At 39.4% G+C, this 20,800-nt stretch overlaps 2 protein-coding genes across 3 annotated transcripts; one reads left to right on the top strand and one right to left on the bottom strand.

Annotated features, from left to right (window-relative positions):
* The first annotated feature begins 39 nt into the window (after positions 1–39).
* On the top strand, positions 40–14,173 carry pif1 (PIF1 5'-to-3' DNA helicase homolog (S. cerevisiae)). Of its 2 annotated transcripts, none has more exons than XM_041802580.1 (13): positions 40–148; positions 417–971; positions 1,310–1,433; positions 3,899–4,024; positions 5,032–5,185; positions 6,670–6,784; positions 8,424–8,530; positions 8,774–8,913; positions 10,166–10,272; positions 10,425–10,512; positions 10,780–10,925; positions 13,534–13,725; positions 13,854–14,173. In XM_041802580.1, exons 2-13 carry the CDS (start codon positions 429–431, stop codon positions 13,896–13,898), a joined length of 1,887 nt encoding a protein of 628 aa, XP_041658514.1. In that variant the 5' UTR covers positions 40–148; positions 417–428; the 3' UTR covers positions 13,899–14,173. The 2 variants fall into 2 exon arrangements, with proteins under 2 accessions (XP_041658514.1, XP_041658515.1); XM_041802581.1 differs by having other exon boundaries at positions 44–148; positions 421–971.
* Positions 14,174–17,858: 3,685 nt separating this feature from the next.
* Positions 17,859–20,703, bottom strand: LOC121520309 (cytochrome b-c1 complex subunit 6, mitochondrial-like). Its single transcript, XM_041803685.1, has 4 exons — positions 20,563–20,703; positions 19,966–20,046; positions 18,393–18,554; positions 17,859–18,284 (listed from the first exon to the last, which is right to left on the bottom strand). The coding sequence occupies exons 1-4, from the start codon at positions 20,608–20,610 to the stop codon at positions 18,252–18,254; spliced, it is 324 nt and encodes a 107-aa protein (XP_041659619.1). The 5' UTR covers positions 20,611–20,703; the 3' UTR covers positions 17,859–18,251.
* Between the last annotated feature and the right edge of the window lie 97 nt (positions 20,704–20,800).

A 20,800-nucleotide genomic window follows, 5' to 3' on the forward strand; every position in this document is an offset into this window, starting at 1 on the left:
CTTTGATTGGCCAGGACTGTCGCTCAGCTATTGGCTGATTTCAAGAACTGACAATTTGAAATTTGTGGTCGCAGAGGCTGGACTGAGGAGCAGCTAGACGGAGAAGGAGAACAGACAAAGATCTGGACTATTTGGCTTGACAACAAAGGTAATGGTCTGATAAAGAAAAAATCTTTTGTCATGTTGAGTCATTTTGGTCACGCTGTTTGATTCAATTGTTGCAATATAATTTAGCGAGATCAGAAAGTTTGAGGTTGATTATATGAAGCTCAGCTGCGGTAAATTGTGTCATTCCGGTTGTTAGAAACAGTTGTGTTTGCTTTATTTGCATTGTCTCATAAAGCTCTCTTACTTTACATGAAGCTGATTGAAGAAGCTACTGATTTATAACAAATGTAAACACTTTCATGTCGTAGAAAGTTGTTGCAATGGAGGACGGAGCCCAGCTGCAGTGCTGTGTGACGGTGGAACAGCTTAACACCTCCGGACAGGCCACCCGGAGACAGGTCATCCGGAAAGCCTCTGTTATTCTGGGCCGAAATGAGTTCCAGGAGATCATCCTCCGACTCCACGATGGAAAAATCCCTCAAAGTTACCGTCTGAGAGAATTCAAGCTGTTCACAAAGTTTGCCAGAGAAGGGAAGTGCACTGTCAAACTTCTGCCGGAAAACATCCAGGTGCTCATGTCCAATTGTCCTCCAGACAAGCTGAACCTCTTCCTGAAAACCCTGAGCATCAAACACCAGGCCTGGCAGGCCAGCAAGCCTTTGAGTGACAGGGAGAAGCTCAAAGCTGGCCTGCCCCGCAGCTTCGAGACCATCAGTCCCCTGCAGCAGAAAGATATCCAGAAAGTGAATGAGCTGAGGAGTAAAGCTGCTCCTAAAGGCCTGAGTGACTGCACCAATAAGACAGCAGTGGCAGGGACAGGACAGCAGGTCAAGAGGCCGAGGAGTGACACAAACTTCAGCCCAGTGAGTGGAACACACATATACACAATGTAACATACACAACACACTTAAGCAAGTCATTTCTCATCCCATGTTGAGAAACATGCCAGAACACTTTTACCTTTTGCATTGCAAATATCATCAAAGAGAGAGATAGCTAAACTGGGAGAATTAAACAAGGGAAGGCCTTGTTAATTCAAAAATGCTGCCTACAACATGCAGGACACAATAGCAAAGAGAAAAGAGGTTCTACATTGTCCACAGGGTCCCAGAAATCAACACAAAGCTAAAGTTCCTCAAGGGAGCTTTAAAATGTTGCTTTACAGACTGATCCTCTTTTTTTTTTTTTTTTTTTTTTTTAGGTGAAGTCCAACCCAAGTAAAAAGCCCATCCTTTCTCTGCCAACACGAAAGCTGAATAAAGATCAGGCTGCTGTCTTGAGCGCAGTGCTGAGTGGGAAAAACGTTTTCTTCACTGGAAGCGCCGGTGAGTCTGTGACAATAGAATTCATTTACTATCCAAGGTTGATTACTAGATGGCATTAAAATAGTTAATATTGCATATGGCTATTGTCCTTTCTCAAAATAGAGTTATTTTTGAGGGCAGTTTCTGGTTCCCTAACCAAGGACGCTCGTCTAGTATTAACCTCTGGCAGGGACGCCCCTTTCCTTTTTTTCTAGAATTCCTTGTACATTATGATGGCAAGTATCAAATAACTCTTCTTTTTTTTCTGTTACCAAAAATAAGGCTGTAAGATCTGATAATTACCATCTTAATCCATAGATTATTAGGACTGCAGTGATCCATTCTTTTTGTAGTCGAGTACTCTATCAATTCTTCTTGCAATTAATTGAGTACTCTAATAAGAAATATTGCGTTTTTTTAATCAGTCACTTTTGCTTTTTTTCAAGAGAGGAAGTACTAGACAAATGAGAAAAGGAGATTGGTCCCTGAAATGAACTACTTCTATATTAAAAATTGGTATTAACAGGTTCTCAAAAGGAAAAAAAAAAAAAAAAAAAAAAAAAAGTGTATATATTTATATTTATATATATATATATATATATATATATATATATATATATATATATATATATATATATATATATATATATATATATATATATATATATATATATAATTTTTATTTTTATTATAGTACAGTGACGTTTTGATGACAATTTACATTTCTTAAAGTTACAGGGAAAGGAAGATAAATAATTGCATTAGATTATGCTTTATGCCATATTTGGGGTTTTAGGGATCCTCTCCCTGAAAATTTTTGGTGCCAACACTTATTACTATCATTGCAGTTTATATTTATTTTCCAGTTTGCCATTAAAGTAAAGGGACACTTAATCATTTTAAAATCCTCTACTTTATGCATGAATGTAATATTTCACATTCACATGCAATAGTGTTTCTATTTGATTGGTGTCAATTTATCATCAATATAAGTCTTAACTGTTCTTCATTCAAACATTCAATTATTATTTTTCTAATCAAATCACTCGGATGATTTGAGGAATCGTTTCAGCCCTATCGATTATTGACTCACCCTTCAGTGTCTCACAACCCCACTTTGGAAACCACTGGTTAAGTATTCAATAAGTGTTATATCATGATTTTAGTATATATGCGTAACGTTAGCCTCATAGCATAATTGCCTAATTTTTTGGCCAAATTTTGATATCTGCCCAACTCTACTCTCCTAACGCTGCTGATTTATTGTGCCTTATTTTTCTGAAAATCTTACAATGACTCAAGCAATTACACTATGAGACAACCAATAGTCTAATTTGGACAGCCTCAGAGCAGACAACGCCCCCCATGTGTCATTTGTGCCTCCCCAGGGGGTCCTGGATGCCAGGTTGGAAACTAAGGCTTTAGAATTCCTCTTTTTGAAAACATCAGCCATAGTAATGGTGAACATAGATTTTGGAACGTCCCTCTTATAAAATCATGCGTGACTTTCAATACATCTTTGAAGATTGTCATCAAAGAAGATCACACAGATTTTTAAATGTAATTGGTAATATATAAGAAGATGTATACAAAATGTCAGTGTCCCAAATAGTGTTTTAAATCAAGTTTAATTTTGTTCCACTTACCTTTATCTTCCTGTCTTTTTTTCATGCCTTCTGTGGGTGACTTCCTCATCCTACTGTATCTTGGTGGTATAATGCATTTATTTTATTGATGACATACTTTATTGTGCAGAACTTTTAGGCATTTTGCAGGAAAAAATGGAGCTGAAGTAAGGTGGTAATGGGGAGTAAGCCAGCCAGAGGGCAACATCAGGCAGAAAGGAGGATCACACAACCCAGGTCAAGCTCTGGGTGTCCTTCCATGTTACCAAGGGCATGGAAAAATAATCTGTTGAAAAATTTAAGTCCACACCCTGAGGGGGGAGTAACAGGTGAATGCACAGAGTGAGCAAGGCCTAGAGTACTGTCCAGTCTGGAGGTAGGGTTGCCACAAGCCCCTGGTTGTACTGTGGATGTCCCAAGGACCCACCAGCAGTTTTTTGTTACCAGGGAGGAAAAGGCCCAGACAAAAGAGATGCTGTCAAGCCTCACGTGTGTTGAGCTTGATTCTGCACCCGCCCCCTCCAGCCCTGGGTTGTGGCGCATAGGGCCCTGTGATATATTTTAAACACCCAACATGCCTAAAACGTATGCACATGACTGTATGTATACATTTCACCATTTGGTTTATTTTCTGTGTTCATTTGGTGCAGATTACTGTCCAAATATATTATCTATACATTTATAGAACTATTAGCCTCAATATTTTGCAAAACCATCTCTGTGTTTTTTGTGATATCTCTGTGGTTCTGTCATGTAATCACAAGACCTTTCAAAAATCTTCACTTATTGGATGGTGGTTTGTGTTTTCTCTTTTATTTAAGTTATTATCATAATCAATTGTATGTTGAATCTGTCCTCCAGGTACTGGAAAGTCCTTCTTACTTAAGAGGATCATGGGATCTCTCCCTCCAAAGAGCACCTTTGCCACAGCCAGCACAGGAGTGGCTGCTTGTCACATCGGGGGAACAACATTACACAACTTTGCTGGTTAGTTTTTGTATAATTCTGAGGAGATATAATGGATTTTACATAAGCCTGACTGAAATAGACCACAGGAAATGGCACATAATCAGAGGTGGGAAATAAAAAAATTATCCAAATAATTGGTCTATTTGCTGGTTGGAGCAAATGCATATCCTGAAATGAGGCTGTGCTGTGAAAAGTGTGGCCTCCTGCTGAAAAGCAGCTTGAGGCCAAGCCTTTATGATTTACAGTGTTTATATTTTAATGAACTCCTGCAGAATGTTTTTTTTAATCAAATCCTGATTTGGCCATGTGTTGTAAATAACTTGAAGATTAAAAATTCTTATAGAATTTAGCTGACATCAGAAGGTGTAGCTGTGGCAGAGGAATATGTTTTTGTTATATCACTTATTATAAAAGAGAAATGTTCTGTCTTCTTTAAATTGTAAATGTGTGGTTACAGTCTCAGAATAGTACCCTTTTATAGCAACAGGAAATTACTGCTGAGTTTTCCCTTACTGTTCCAATCAGGTTTACCATTTCCCTCCCTAAAAATTGGTTCACAACATCTAAAGACATTTTCCATACTACCATGCAAAGCTCAAAAGTCTGCATCTAACCATGGAGTCATGGCTTTGCAATGTTTGCAAGGGGCAATATAATAAAGAAGCTGTTTATCATTGATAAATATATGACTATTCACTTGATTCATCATCTTTGATGACAGTACTTGTTTTCATCAAAACACCAAATGTTGAGGCAATGCTGGTTAAAATGAGCGAGTGAACAGGTGGTATCTTCAAATCCTAAAGCTGTGAGTGAGATCATATAATGGTTAAAAATCTATAGAAAAAGGTTATGTATTTAGATGCTTCTTGAGACTTTAACTCTCCATAAGTGTCCGTGTGATGGTATATTTTAGACCGAAATTATAATCCGGATAGAGGCAGTGTTGAGTATTCCTTTTCATATTAGCCTTTTGTGTCCCCTCTGACTGACTGTCTTCCTCTTTTTCTGTTTGTCATCTTCAGGTATTGGTTCAGGTTCGGCCCCTCTGGAGCAGTGCATCGAGCTAGCTCAGAGACCCGGCGTGCTGCAGCACTGGACCAGCTGCAGACATCTGATCATTGATGAGGTCTCCATGGTGGAGGCTGAGTTCTTCGACAAACTTGAGTCTGTGGCCAGGTGAGATGAGAACAAAGCTGAGCAAAAAGTTAAAGGGAAATTTCAGTATTTTTGACGTTGGGTTGTATAAGGCAGGGGTTCTCAAACTTTTCAGCCTGCAACCCCCAAAATACAGATACCAGAGACCGGGGATCCCCACTGTACTTTAAGATGGTTAAGGTAAAGTCGGACACAGCCATGCACATACAAGAATAGTCATGTGTAGACTTTCATTTTAAGGATTTTGTAAACGTTACTTTGATTTAGGCATAAACCTCACCAAATGACCATGTTTTGGTTTTTACATTTAACTAATTTTCATTCTAGAAATATCCGTCCTTCTTTTGCAGAACTGTAGTATAAAGCGCACACATCAAAACAATATAGTATAATCCAGGCTATAATTGTTTTGTTTTCTTGCAGGACATGAGTCGCACTTATTATTGTTTCGACATGCTCTTCTGCAAACACATTCTCAAAAGTATCTGGCACACTTAGAGATCTGATTGTATTACTGTAAATAGTTTTTTTTTTTTTTTTAAAGATGCTGTCTTTTTGCAAATTGAGGAAAATTTCATTTTATTTTCATTTTGCCTCAGTGTTTCAACACTCTTGACTGGTGCTGTTCTCCATGTAACATTGCTTCCTGATTATAAAAGAAATTACTAAATAGACAGAATTGATTTTAATTTAACCATACTTTCTCTCCATGCCGATGGGTTCTTGAAAATTGAATGAGCATCATCATCATGCCCTAAATTCCATAGTTTACAGCTCTCAACAGTTTTCATCTTGTCCAAAAATAGATTCACTGTCATTCATTCCAGACGAGCTTTTTTAAAACATTTTAAAATAAGTACAGTGTTGGGTCAGGATGAAATATGGTACAAGGTCACTGCAACCTCTTAAAGTCACAGTGACCTTAGACCTTCAAAACTGTAATCACTTTAACCTCAGGTCCAAGGCTAGGTTGGTGCCAAATGAAGAGAAAAATCTCTAAACACAGTCCTGTATTAGTGTGTGACTTATAATCTCTAAAATGTAATCAGTTCATCATTGAGTCAGAGTGGACATTTGTGCAAAGTTTGAGGAAACCTAAGAGTCCGACACAGGGATAGCAAAGTGGGGAAGTGCGGCAAAGAGCTAACCACTAGGCCATCTGTGCCCCCTCGAAGTATTCTTGAGACATCACGTTCAAAAGAGCAGCTCAGACATACTTAAAGATAACTCAGGCCATCACTGCCAAGATGTGAGATAGTAACTAAAGAAATGGATCAAATCAACAAACATGACATACTCTGGCTTCAGGCACAAAGTTGAGACACCTCCCTTTAGAACATGACAGACAATCCTCTGTTAATCTTTTGGTCTCTAAATATATAAATGCGAAAATAACTAAAGATAGTTAATAATGACAAGGATTCTTAGTTGGATCTGTATTGACATCATAAACGCCCTGATCACCCTTCCTGACATAGAAAATAACATCACTTGTTCTCTTGCAGGTCTGTGAGGAGGTCTACAGAGCCATTTGGAGGCATCCAGCTGATCGTGTGTGGGGATTTCCTCCAGCTGCCTCCTGTGTCCAAAGGGAAAGAGAAGGCACGTTTCTGCTTCCAGGTCAGACTAAATGTGAATCCTTGGACTAACAGTTTACTAGGACTATTGCATAAGTGTAAAAATATAAGGTGATCACACCAAACAGCAGTCTCCTGCAGAGAAAAAATGAAGCCAGTGCAGAAGTGAAAAAACTAATTCCTCGGCTGTCCACCAGAGGTTTGCTTAAGAGCAGTAGAAGTCGCCTGCACACCTCATGTTAAAATGCCTTTTTGGCTGACTGCTGAGGTCAGCCCTGCAGATGGATCTGTCCGTATCTGACTAAGTGACTGACTGAGTGAGCGATGCTACTTTAAGAGTTATACCATACAGAGTTCAGGTTTAGTTGTACCGAAAGCCCTTGGTAATGGCTGCCTCCACTGCTGTAAATAGCACAGATATGGCTTTAGCATAACATCCGTTTTACTAGAACTGGGCCACATTTCTGTATGAAATAGGGAATAAAAACAACCCTTACATTTTTTCATGTTGGGAAAGATGTTTTTCACTCTTCTGCAGACCTGCTTCGGCATGAGTATGTAATGGGGAAAGGGTTTCTTGTTGTGTGAGTGCTTGTATACAATGGCTGTTAGTGGAGTGATTTGCATGGAATTAGCCACAGCTGCACTTTTTTCAGAATTGGACAACATTTCTTTAACAAGCGCAGAGAGCAACACAAAGCTTTCTGCTACAGAAAAGGTGTTTTCTCTCTTTTGCCAACCTGCTTCGGCATGAGTACAGTATGTGATAGGGAGGAAAGGGTTAGTTGTTGCGAGTGGTTGTGTACCAGGCCTGATAGTGGAGTGATAAGCTCAGAATTAGCCACGGTGGTGGGTTTTTTTCTGTCTGTTGCTAGCTGTTAGCTCGGATGTTGCTGTAACGAACGCAGCAGTTTAATCGAAACTGGACCACATTTCTTTTTTAAAACCAGAGCAAAGAGCCACATCAACAGCTTGTCTTGGCAGAGATGTTTTTGCACATCTCCTATAGTGATGTGTCCCCTCCCTGCATGGGATAAAGATGTATATTCTCCTCATCGTTCTGCATAGGGGCTGTTTGTGTCTCTGTGTGTTTCCTTTGTGTTTGTGTGTTTGTGTAACTTTTAACCAATCAGATGCAAGAAAATAAAAGCTGGAGGTGGGGGGGTTACGTTGCACAGTGCGCCATCTCAGAGCTCTGCTCTGATTGGCCTGTCATGAATGTGACAGAACGTTCCTCCAATCACCTTCTAAAGATTTTCTGAGAAGTCCTGCCCCTCCCAAACATTTTCTATGAGAGCTTTCCTGGATGAATGTCAGATATATACATCCAATGTATATGAGTTGATCCGGCATGTCAGGTTTGCTGTTTCCTGCCGACATGGCCTTATGATTTCAACTTTTGAGATCCTTCAGTTCTCAACCCACAGACATTAGGGACAGCACAATAACCCTAACCCAGAACACACATTTCAGTCAGGCTTTCCAACAGGTATCCCAGATAGTTGTGGTCAGCGAAGTCTTGTTTAGCCTTTTCCAGTCTCGTACCTGACCAATAACTAGCAAATTTTGTGTTTTATTTGTAGCCAGGTACTCTAATGTTGTGTGAACTCTTACGTAAACAGTTGTGTGAGTGGGGGCTGTTGTGAATCATTAACTCATACTCATGGTGGTCTTTGCTTCAGGCCAGGAGTTGGCGGAAGGTCATCCAGCTCAACATGGAGCTTACAGAGGTGCGAAGGCAGACAGACCAGACTTTTATCTCCCTCCTGCAGGCAGTGAGGGTGGGCAGGTAAGATGACGGGCTTTGTCCAACGTTTTTATAGTTTTATAACAAAAAGAAAAATGTACTGGTAATACATTTCTCAGTTATTAAGCATTTCACTAATTGAACCGTTTATCATGTTGTTGGTTTATTTTTTCATAGATTGTTTTAGAGCAGTAGAAACCTTTCACTTTGACGTTCTAATAGAACATTGAGCTCTGCTGCAGAAATAGTTTTCACTTCTTTTCTGCCCTAATAAACACTGTTCAGGGTGACAGAGGAAGTCACTGCTAAGCTGTTGAAGAGTGCCTATCATCAAATCGAGAGGGACGGCATCCTCGCCACGAGGCTGTGCACACACAAGGATGATGTCGAGCTCACAAACGAGAACAAACTTCAGCAGCTTCCAGGTCTGAACTCTCCTCTATGAGCTTTTCACTTCACTTCTCAGGGGTTGGTGATGTGGTTTCAGGTGAAAATTGGAAGAGCTGTTATTTGTTGGTTGAGTCATGTCAGGTTGTCTGTCTCAGACAAGTTTCCTCAAAGGAGATTGTCAGGGTGAGGCAGACTTCACTTGTTTAACTCCAGTCTGTGTATTCCAAATGTTTGAGTTACCTCTGAATAAATTTGATTCATAATCTGCAACTTTCAGTAGGTGGTTTTTTTTCCCCTGGAGGACCAAGTAGATCATGTGAAGATCCCATTAAGAGTACGTGTTGTCTTTTAAAGTCTGTTTTGTGGAAAGTTGATCCACTCCAGATTTTTTTTGCCCAGTTGTTCAAAAGTAATTCAGCAGGGTGAAAGCTGTCTGATAGGATCAAGTCTTGAAATTGTGTTGATAAGTAAATGGTTTGCAGGATTAGATAAAATCAGGTAACTCAGCGATTTTTTTTTTGTTTGTTTGTTTTTAATCAAAATAAGACACACATTTTTAAGAATATTTGTTGTTTATTAACAGGATTGTTTTGATCTAAAAGAACTAGGTCCAACCTGATTCCATAATGTGGATTATGGAGGTTTAAAGTACAGTAACGATTCAATTGGTCAAACAAAACACTTCCAGGTTGTTGAAATTTTGAGACATTTTTTCTGACTACATTTTGCAATAGAATGCAGTCTTACTGTATTGTCCATGTAGATAAAGTAGATATTGAGACTGTAAAACAATGATGGTTTGTTCTGATGAAATATATCACTAAATAGCATTGTTATCAAATCATAAATACCATAAAGGAGCAATGAGGGTCTTTTAGTGTGGAGACTTTGGCGTCCCCTGTGGATAAAGAGTGTTGTGTCAGTTCTTCTTTAAAACAATGGTAATCCCAGTTTGGTAATGCTTAAAAGCCGTTACTTGGATCAGGTTAATCCAGTACAGTTTTTCTTTAAACGGTTATTAAAGTGATCTGGATTATGTGATCTTTGGAAGAAAAGAGGATCACTGTGGAGCATTCTGATCACTTTAAAAGCTTTTAAAGAACCAACCCCTGGTCATAAGTATGTTGGGCCGCCTGATCCAGGGTGGCAAAAAGGTTTACTTCCAGGTCCAAGGTTTTTGCTAAGCTAAGCCTTCTTTCTTTGTTTGGCCGTTTTCCTTTTCCCATTATATTCTGTGCAAGAAACTGCCAGTCTTACTCTGTTTAACAACGCTCCTCTGTCCGACAGGCTCAGTGCGTGTGTTTGAGGCTCTGGACAGTGACCCGGCTCTGGTGAGGATGACTGACGCTCACACTCCTGTTAACAGGTTAATCCAACTCAAAGTGGGAGCACAGGTAGGCTTGCATGTACATACACTGTGAGTATTTATTTTGAAAACTTATTTAGCTGCTTCAAATATGCATGTAAAAAATCGCTTTTTACATGAACTAATCTTGGTTTGAGTAATAACAGCCTTTAAATCTTTGGTGATTCTGTTATTTTGAAGGTCATGCTGACCAAAAACCTGGATGTTGCTCGTGGTCTGGTGAATGGAGCACGAGGAGTCGTGGTTGGGTTTGAGCCTGGAAAACATGGTCAGTAAAGTTTATGACTATGTTTATGACCCTGCCAGCCAATCACAGCTGTCAGTTTAAATGTTAACCTCTTTAGCACCTTAAATTTAGAGTAACTCTGGCACCTCATTTACTCAATTCAATTCCAGTGTTATTAAAAACATCCGTGTTGGATATTTAATTTCAGAGGAACTGAAGGTCATTCATGTTTAATCAGAAGAAGTTCAGCTTCAGTGAAAATGTTGCCACTTTTCTTATTGTGTGCTGACTCATTCCCTGTTTTGTCAGGACTCCCACGGGTGCGTTTCCTGTGCGGCATCACAGAGGTGCTGAAGCCTGAGCGCTGGGTGTTTAAGTCCGGTGGGGGGATCAACCTCACTCGACAACAGCTGCCGCTCAAATTAGCCTGGGCCATCTCTATCCACAAGAGCCAGGTGAGCACAAGTCCACCACACAGAGTACAGCCCTTACAATTAACCCATAATAACTAGATAAAGCCTCTGTATGACTTTAGTGTCTCTGTCTGGAAGCCATGGTTCAGTTCAGAGCTGCCATGGGATTTTTCTTAGTTGTGTGGAACCCTCTCTAATATGTGACTCATTGCATTAATCGACATTTTAATTGAATTGAGACAAATAATAGTTTGTCTTTTATAAGGTTTGCTGAGCCCTCCAGGCAGACAGACACTGCAGCCGTGTTGATTGTTGTGTCTGAGTTGGCCCTGAAGCGCCGTCATTGTTCATATTATTGCCTCTAATCCAAGGTTAAGAGCCCTGAGAGAGAAGAGAGTGTCAGTTAAACAAACTGTGCTCATCTTAGAATCTATTTTTGAGCTTTGGTATGAGAAAATGTTCAAGGAATACGTTTTAAGTATAGTTAATTGCCTGAATTTACCTGTACACAAGTGAGGAAATTATATTGGTAAGCATCTGGTCCATCTGTCTGCTAGCCATTAAAATAAAATCATCAATATCTGAATATGACATGACATATTTATGAGTCAAGCAGAGGATAGAAATGTATGATTTTTGTATGTACCTTAACTTCTCTTCCAGCAGGCTAAACTTTTTCATAAAGTTTTAGCAACTACGGGAAAGATGAGAAATATGTAGTTCATACATTTATGGTCCCCAGATAATGAGTCTTAAAAGCTTTAATTGGAGGTGGTAATTAAGGGTTTTCAGTGGAATGAAGGGATAACTATTAGGCAGATTAGCCAAAAAATTGGGTGTTTAAAGTCCCCATAGAGTGAAAAAAAAACTTTGTTCTAGGTTTGTTGTTTGACAGGCCAAACCACCTGTTGTATGAACCACCTGGCCAAATTTCAGTCATGAGAGACATCTTTAAGTTTATGAAATTAAGCCTCAAAATAGCGTAGGTGTGGGGGGCATGTAAATTCGAATCTATAAAAGTTGGATAAGACCAGATGGAAAAAAAATCAAAATCGCTCAGAAGGAAAGCCAGATTGAAGAGATTTGTCTTATTTTTTTTATTATTTATTTATTTTCAAACTTAGAGCTCACAATTTTAATACCCAGAGGTAGTGAGTTTCAAAGTCTGGGGCCACAGAAATAGAAAACTCTCTTCCCAGTGCTTGTCGGTCCCATGAGGGATGTTTAAAGAGAAGGAAAGAGAAACGCTCAAGGACCCAAGGGACCTGGCTAGGTTAGTCTTTTAGCTTTACATATTGCTGTCGACGGTCCTTTGTCTTGGTGCAGCACTGACCTCTGGGTCATGTGCTGGCTCACAAGTTCTCAAACACCTGTTTTTTTTTTTGTGAGTGGTGTCAAACATTTGACAAATACGCTCTTTGGGAAATCTGAACAGGATCCGATATGAACTTTGTTTCAGCACTTGGCCTTTGTTAGTATTGTTGGTGATGAAGGTCTTTTGCAATGCATTGTGGTCTTTAGAATTAAATACCCTAAAAAGATTTTTTTTCATGTATCTGAATTTTTTTTTTTTGGGGAGTATGCTGCTTTACTCAATATTTTGAAAATCCTCATCTACTCAAATGGTGCTAAAGAACAGCAACTTTTCTCTTAGTTGCTTGGAGTGTTCTTTTGTCTTCATGGTGTAATAGTAGCCATGAATACTGGTTAACCAGTGACTGAAAATGTCTTCATACTATAATCCCTTGAGAAACATTCAGTGCACTCAGTTGATCTCCATTTCACTAATTTTGAGACTTGGCTAGACCTCTGTTGAATTAGGTCAATCAATATAAAGGGGGTGAATATTTATGCACTCTTTTTACATATTTTCATTTAAGCAACATTACTTCTAAGATCTAAGAGAAAGGTGCAACAATATACTGTTTCGAAATATGAATCTGAACAAGGCAAACAAGCCACAATAATACCCCTCAGAGAAATAAAGAGGAGAGGCAGTCTTCGTTTTGAGAGCACTGTGATTGGGTTAGTCAAACTGTTAGCGTCCATGTTAGACGAGGGTGTCAACTGATGTGAAATATGTTCTGGAGGCGTGCCTATGGCCTACAGAGGTTTAAGACGTGACCATGCAATCAAAACTTCCCTGAATCCAGCTTACCGGGGACTCCCTCTCTCCTCTCCACCTCCACTTCCTGTCATCCGTCTGTGTGCCAGTAACTGTCTTCACCAATCATTCAGCTGTCTCACCAGCAGCTCCCACTCTCCTCCCACAGCAGATTGTATATCTGCAAACTCTGAAACTGTTGGTGATAAAAAGGCGCCTCTAGGTAATTGAGTTCATCGGTCACAATCGGTGCGTCATCTGTTTGACCCACAGCAAAAGACTTACAGCACAGGAATAAAAACCAATACCTGCAACTGCTCTAGGAGACCGAGGGGACATGAGTGAGAGAAAAATGATATTTTAGATTAACTGGTTAGAAATATTGCCTATGTGGCCTTGGATAATGAAATAACTTCGATGTCAGTTAACTCGCAGCAAGTAACAATGATCCATATTTTTTGTCTTTTTTTTTTTTTTATTAATTAAAACAATTTTTAAAATTAGTGTATCATTCTGACAGATGTGAAATAATGTATTTCCTGTTAGGGGATGACCCTGGACTGTGTGGAGATCTCTCTGGCTCGCGTGTTTGAGAGCGGACAGGCATATGTCGCTTTGTCTCGGGCTCGGAGCCTCGAGGGTCTGAGGGTCATGGACTTTGATCCCCATGTGGTCAGAGCAGATCCAGATGTGCTCGTCTTTTACAAAAGACTGAGGAAGGAGAGGTTGCTCACACAGGTGAGAACAAAGCTCTTGTTCATCTCTTCCTTCAGATATTATTTAATACCCTGGTGATAAAGATCCTTCTTTTAAAAACATATTTTTGCACCATGCTGTGTTGTTGAGTATTTCCTCTCTTCTAACAGGCCTCCATGGACGATTTTGTTGACAAAGAGAACTACTGGCGATGAAGTGAATTCATCATCTTTTGGGATATTATGCACTGTGTGCATGACTTATCTGTATTTTATCAACCTTTTTTATTCCTGAATGACCTCAAACGCACATCAACAATCAGTGTCTACCTCAGTCTGCTTTAACTGGTGGGATAAAGAGTCACACTGCCACCCTGTGGTTCATACTGTATTTTTAAACTGTTTTTAAGAGCTTGTTTTTAAAGAACCATGATTTCTTATTTATTGTGATTTTAAACATGTTTGCAAATAAAGTTTTTAGTCAACCTTTACCTATGGTTGAGGCTTTGTTTTCTTAGTAACCACCAAACATTTTCACACCTCTAGTGTGAGGTGACACTTAAAGTGGTTTTGTGGATCTACATGTTTGTGGTTGGGTTTGTTTTGGTAAAATGAGTTCATAAACGTAGGATTCCCCTGACATTATTGATCACCTCCCAAAATCCCTTTGTCAGTTTTCATCCAAGTGTGCTGCAGTCACTATCTAGTATATTGTTTTGTTTTTTTTTAATCTGTGAGGGGTTTTAATCTGGGTATAGAGCAGTCGGAAATTATTCCTATGCCTTCTGTCAAATCTGTACTTTCCAATGTAATGAGACCCGAATCCTGATTATTAGAGCAATTCAGAGATAAAAATGTATTAACCCCATTATGTAATTATTCTTCTGCCGTCTACTACTGAAAATGAATCTAAAATACATAGAAATTACTTTAAACAACGTTGACAAGTACCGGTATATCTAAAAAAAAAAAATAGAATATAGTGTAAAAGTGTTTTTTCCCGTGATCTACTTCAGAAAGTTGAATTTCCATTTATTCTAGATTAATCTCATTCAAAGTGAAACATTTCCTGACTTTTTTGTTTTGACCACTATCTCAAAATTTGAGAATATTGTGGAAGTCCAATTTGCAAAGGTTTCCTGATCCTTCATTCTTTCACTCTGGTTCAGCACACACAACCACAAAAATGGGGAAGACTGCTGCTTTGACTATTTTCCAGAAGATAATCATCACCCCCACAAAGAGGGGAAGCTGCAGAAGGTCATTATCGACAGGTCATGCTGTCCTCAGAGGCTGTATCAAAACATATTCATGGACAATTGATTAGAGAAAGAGTGGTCAGAAAAACGCACCAGCAACAGGGATGTGCTCAGCCATCTGAGGATCGGACTGAGACTGGAATCTGTGGATCAAGAACTACCACACGGACAGGTCCAGGAAAGTGTACAAGTGTCGTGTACTTGGAGAGGAGCCACTCCTGAACCACAGACAACAAAACTAGAAAAGCACTCGGAGAGCGCAGATCTCCGCCATTAGCCCTATTTCCCAATTGACCTATGGCCAAGTCCCGCCCTCAAACGTGATGAGCGACGTCCATTGAAATAAATGGGAGAAAGTCCGTTTTCGTCTGGTTTTATGAGGTTTTTTGAGATTTTAAGTTTAAAAATGGTAAAACTGTGTTCATGGGGTACATGCAACCCCAACACAAGGTATCCTGAGAGGCTGGGCAACGGAGTGTATTTTTACCCTTTCCTAAGCCACATTTTAACCAAGAAAAGTGTCTTCTTTGGATATAATTGTGCAGTAGACCACAACATCAACTCAGTGTGAATACAGTTAACATGGATGTCTACATCTGTTCTAAGGTAAGCCAACATCATCTTTGAGGCTACATATTGTCACTTTGCTGGAAAGAAATATAAAGTTATCTTTAACATCTCTGGCGTTAGCTCCTAGCTGCGTTGTTCGTTGTGTCACATTGTTTGTTGGGAGTTCATTGGCATTTTTGTTCTAGTTTTTGTACTTTGGTGAGCGTACATCATTGTTAGCTGTTGTCCAAAGGGCTCTAGTTAAACTAATGTCAACTTCTGGAGCTTAGCTTCATGAACTTATTTGTAATAGCAGAGATGACAAAGGTTGGCAAACGTTATGCTGAATGATTCAATGTAAGTACTGTTGCACCAGACTAACAAAGAGACACTCTTGGTAAAGATGGTAAAAAGGTGTTATATTTTTCTCATACTCTGAGCCAAAAAACTTCACTTCAGTGGCACTTTGATGCTGATCCTCTGTCTTGTGGTCTGACAATGTGATGGCAACTAGATGCGGTTGATCACGTTTGCACTGGGACCTGTAAATTTTGGCTTGTAACTGAAGCTTTTTATCGACCTTCTTGACAATGAAATGATTAATACATTCCTCAAATGTGTAGTTTGGACCCTTTTGGTAACCTATAGATGATATGTGATCTTTCTGTCTCCAAAAATCATCAATGGCATGTGAAATGTGAAATGTCTCCTACTGTGACAACTGCCATAGCGCCTGTCACTCAATGTTCATTGTTTGTCCGAGTGAGTGGAGGGGGCATGGCTTAGCCATAAGTCAATTGTGAAGTACCCTTAAAAAAAATTCCTGGATTTGTCCCCACACACCCCACAACATGGCATTGATCAACTTCTCCCATCCCAGTGGGGTGGAAACATGGTGAGGCATAGCATTGGCTTTGCAGATGCACTGACAGTCTCACCCATGGTCTCACTGGACGACTGGAAGTCTTGGCAGAGGGTGAACATTCCTCTATTCCTCCCAGCATTGTGAGTATTCTTGCTACAATTCGCTGTCTTTCTCTCTGTTATCCTCCAACTCATCTCCTCAACCGGGCGTGCGTCTTTCAAACTGTATAAACTCTAAAACTTTGAATAGGAACACACCCACAAATGCTGCTGGGATTGAAGTTACTCATGTCTGCCATCTCCTGGTGTAAAGTGGTAACAGCGCAGACCTCCTCCATAAGCCCTAGCTCCCAATAGTAAAGAATCCATAAAAAATTCCTGGATCCAGAGGGTATGCCGGATCACTCCCAAAATCTAATCAGTTCTTCCTTATGCCATTTCTGACATTTCCTGATAATGTCATCAAAATCCGTCCATCACTCTTTGAGTTATGTTGCTAAAAAAAAAAACTAACGAACGCACCCAATCACATAACCTCCTTGGAGGAAGTAATAAGCGTTTAAGCGTCTAAGTCCTGTTTTCAGATAAAAGTGCATTTTGCTTTTCATTTGGAAATCAAGGTCCCAGAGTCTGGAGGAAGATCAGAGAGGTACAGAATCCATGATGGTTGAAGTTCATTGTTTTCAGTTTCCACAGTCAGTTTGGGGTACCATGTCATCTGCTGCTGTTGATCCACTGCTTATCAAGTCCAGAGTCAACGCTGTCAGCCGTCTACCAGGAGATTTGAGAGCACTTCATGCTTTCTTTTGCTGAGATGTTTTGAGACTGACTTTCTTCTCCAGCAGGACTTGGCACATGCCAGCAGTGCCAAAGCTGGTTAAATGACTGTGAAATGCCTGTGCTTGATTGGCCAGCAAACTCACTGAACCTGATCCCAATGTAGAATCTATGGGGTACTGTCAAGAGGAAGAGAAGTGACACCAGACCCAAAAACATGGAAGTGCTGAAGGCCGTCATCAAAGCAACATGGACTTCATAACACTCCAGCAGTGCCACAGGCTGATTGCCTCCATGCCATGGCACTGATGCAGTAATTCATGCAAAAGGAGGCCCAACAAGTGTTGAGTGCATAAAAATGAACACTTTTCAGAAAAGTATCCTTATTTATTGAGTTGCACCTGTAGATACTAACAGTGAGGCATAACTATGACTTTCAATGTATAGCATGGTTAGATTTGTCACAAAACATGTAAAGGACAATATGAAAAGACACCATTTTGTCCACAGGAGAATCAAAATAGACAGACTGCTTTACAGAAATGCTGACAGGTTTTTTACTTTACAGGAACTTTTGGTTTTGACACGGTTTAATCACGTGTCAGTAAAAAATAAGCACACATCACTGAATCAGTCATTTCCCCTTATGAGACCCACCAACAGGGACAGCTATGAAAGATCTACTGCTTATTACTCAGATTATTATAATGATGCAACTCAGACAAAGTGAGAACCGAAGAAAGATTTTATTTTTCTGGTGAGTACTGTGAATCCATGACTGAACCTGAGAAACTGTTACAGTTACCAGAGCAGCATAACTGTTTTTGCATATGAACAGACCACAGTGAGGGGTTATTTGTTTAGGCCCTTTGTTAGCCAACAACTTGGATGCTTCCATCACCTATGAGCAATTCTTATTTTACAAACTGCCTCTGACCCTGACTGCACAGGCATGCACTGCATACATAAAGGTTGAAATTAAACAGCATTCAGTTGAGGAAAGCAGGGAAATAATTTACATCAGAACACTGGAAAACAACAATAGAACTGCCCTGATTATTTTACAATTATAGAAGTTAAAGATTCTACAGCTGCAAGAGGTGGAGACGGGAGGAGCTGGTCATTTCACGTTGTGGAAAAGCTTGTGTGCTACCTGTAATGACAAAGGGGAACACAGTTAGCAACTCCAAAGATATAGTCACATACAGTCTGGCTTCTTTTGAAAAGAAGAGCTTTTTATATTTCTGTGCATCTAACTTACGCAGTGGTCCCTTGCATGCAAAAAGTCAAAGAGTTCTTCTGTGCAGTCCTCCTCAGTGTTGGACCTGGAGCCAACTCGGGCCTCACAGATCTCCAGACGCTCCTTAGTGTGAACACAGTGCTCAGTCTGCTCACACTTGGCTCGTATCGTTTCTATAGGGTCCTGAGAGGGACAAATAAAGAAATGTACAATGTCACAGGAAATATTGCCCCATAAACAATCAAACTGTTTGCAGTCTTTGAATAATATAGCGTTCAACTAGTTCTATAACTTGTGGTAAGATTAAATATGCTCTTTACCAACATCAAATGTCTCTACTATATATTTAAAAGCAGTAATACAGCCTAAAGGAAATTTTGGGAATAAAAATTAGTTTTTAGTTAAATATCAAATCCTTCACTAAGTACAGGGGGCTCTATACATTTCAAAATTTTTAACAAAATTTGATGCTTCAACACTTCTGTCTCCAAAGTACAACATTCCCACTTTGCAATTCCCTTACTGGCCTGCACTCATAGTGCTCCAGGCCCAGGTGGGTCTCCTCTGCATATGTCATGACATTGTAATACAACACAGCTGAGAACATAATTTGGGATTTTAAGGTAAGATAAAATCGTATGAGACTTTATTGATCCCCTGATGGGAAATTCTGGCATTCTGGCAACACAACAAAGGAGAAAAGTGGTAAAATACAATAGAATTGGAATAAGAATAAGCAACACAAACTGGATAAAATGATATAAAAAAGACAGGCAGTATAAAAAAATACATTCTGTCATTTCCCAGAGTCATTTTCCAAAAGACCTCAGAGTTCTTGTGGGTTTTATCAAGCTGGCTCTTAATATTTGCATCTGCCAAAATCCAAAAGTAAACATGCACCCTTTGCTATCATTCTTTAAGACTGAAGAAGGGAGAAAAAGTCAAATTTATTATGATATGTACCAAGCTGTGTACCTGTGCATGAGGCATCTCACCAGTCAAACAAACAGGATTTTTGGGGTCAAACATTCTTGGGCATGGTCTTGTGAGTGTGCCCTTTAAAGTTGTGACTGGTGAGAAACGGCTTAGTTGTTAGTCAAGTTCCCTAAGGTAACCAACAAAGTGTAGCACATCTATGTTTCCAAAGATGATACACTGTCTACTTTATATTAAATTTAAGTTTAAAATCTGCAGCATAACTTGTTAGAAAGATTATCATACAAGTAGAATTAGTAAAAACATAATTGAAAATGTATCTAATGTGCTGATAGACTTTTCATTTTTAATTGAAGACAACCACAGTGACAATATAATCAGAACAAAAAAGACTGAATACAGATTTTAAGGAGGTAATATAAAATCATCCCTTCATTTGAAATTATACCAATGCTACTATGTTGTTAATTTCTTATTTATTAAATCTGCATCATTATTATAGTACCTCTCTTTATGCAGGATGTCATTTATGTGTATGTTTCCCCAATCTTTCCCTAAGCTTTTTGTTTCTTTACTCTGAGAAAATTGTGTTCCTGTTGCTGATGAATTATTGCGCTATGTTTCAAAACATTATCAAATGTATGTAGAGGTCACTTACAACCATGTCTTCCTCCTCTTCTTCTTCCTCCTCCTCTTCCTCTGCTGCTTCTTCTTCTTCCTCCTCGGGAGCATCTTCCTCCTGTTAAGTGACAAAAATATAATGGTAATTTATTTAATTTTGTCTGAAATACAGCATTTGATTATAAAAGGAACACTAGCAGCACTGCACTAAATCAACAGAAATAAAGCTTTAATAAGATTCAAGTAATAATCACACAATTTATTTAGATCATTAAATACACCGTTTTATCACCTGAGTGATGACTATCAGTGTTCATTCATGGAATCCATGTGAATGCCCAGATAACTTGTGTTGCAACATATATGTACCGTGCAGGAACAGGCATCTTACAGATTTAACTACAGAATTTCTGGGTCACATACTGTCTTGTTTATTGTAAAAATTCCGCCGATGTTAAATTCAAGACTAAAGATAATGTTAAAACGTATACAAGACAGCTAAGACTTCAGTTGCCACTTGTGTTATATCACTGACGTTAGACTGACCAGTAGAGTCGCGCTATCTCGTATGGTTATATTATTTAACACACACTAAAATAGCCTTTAAAAGATACACATCAGTATTTATTCCTACCTCGTCGTCTGGGTCGCCGAATGTGATCATTTTCCTCTCGAAAACCATGATTGCGGCTTTTATTTCACCCCAAAATCCCGGGAGAGGACAGGCGTCCTAGCTTCTCACCAGCACCACTTTACGTTGAGGACGTGAGGTCGGTCACTCAAAGGAAACGAGTAGAAGAATAACCGGATAAAGCTTTCTATTGGTTAATTGGATTACTGAAGGGGCTTTGGTCCAATCATCAGTAACGCTT

This window comes from Cheilinus undulatus, linkage group 13, assembly GCF_018320785.1.
Source record: "Cheilinus undulatus linkage group 13, ASM1832078v1, whole genome shotgun sequence".
NCBI lineage: Eukaryota > Metazoa > Chordata > Actinopteri > Labriformes > Labridae > Cheilinus > Cheilinus undulatus.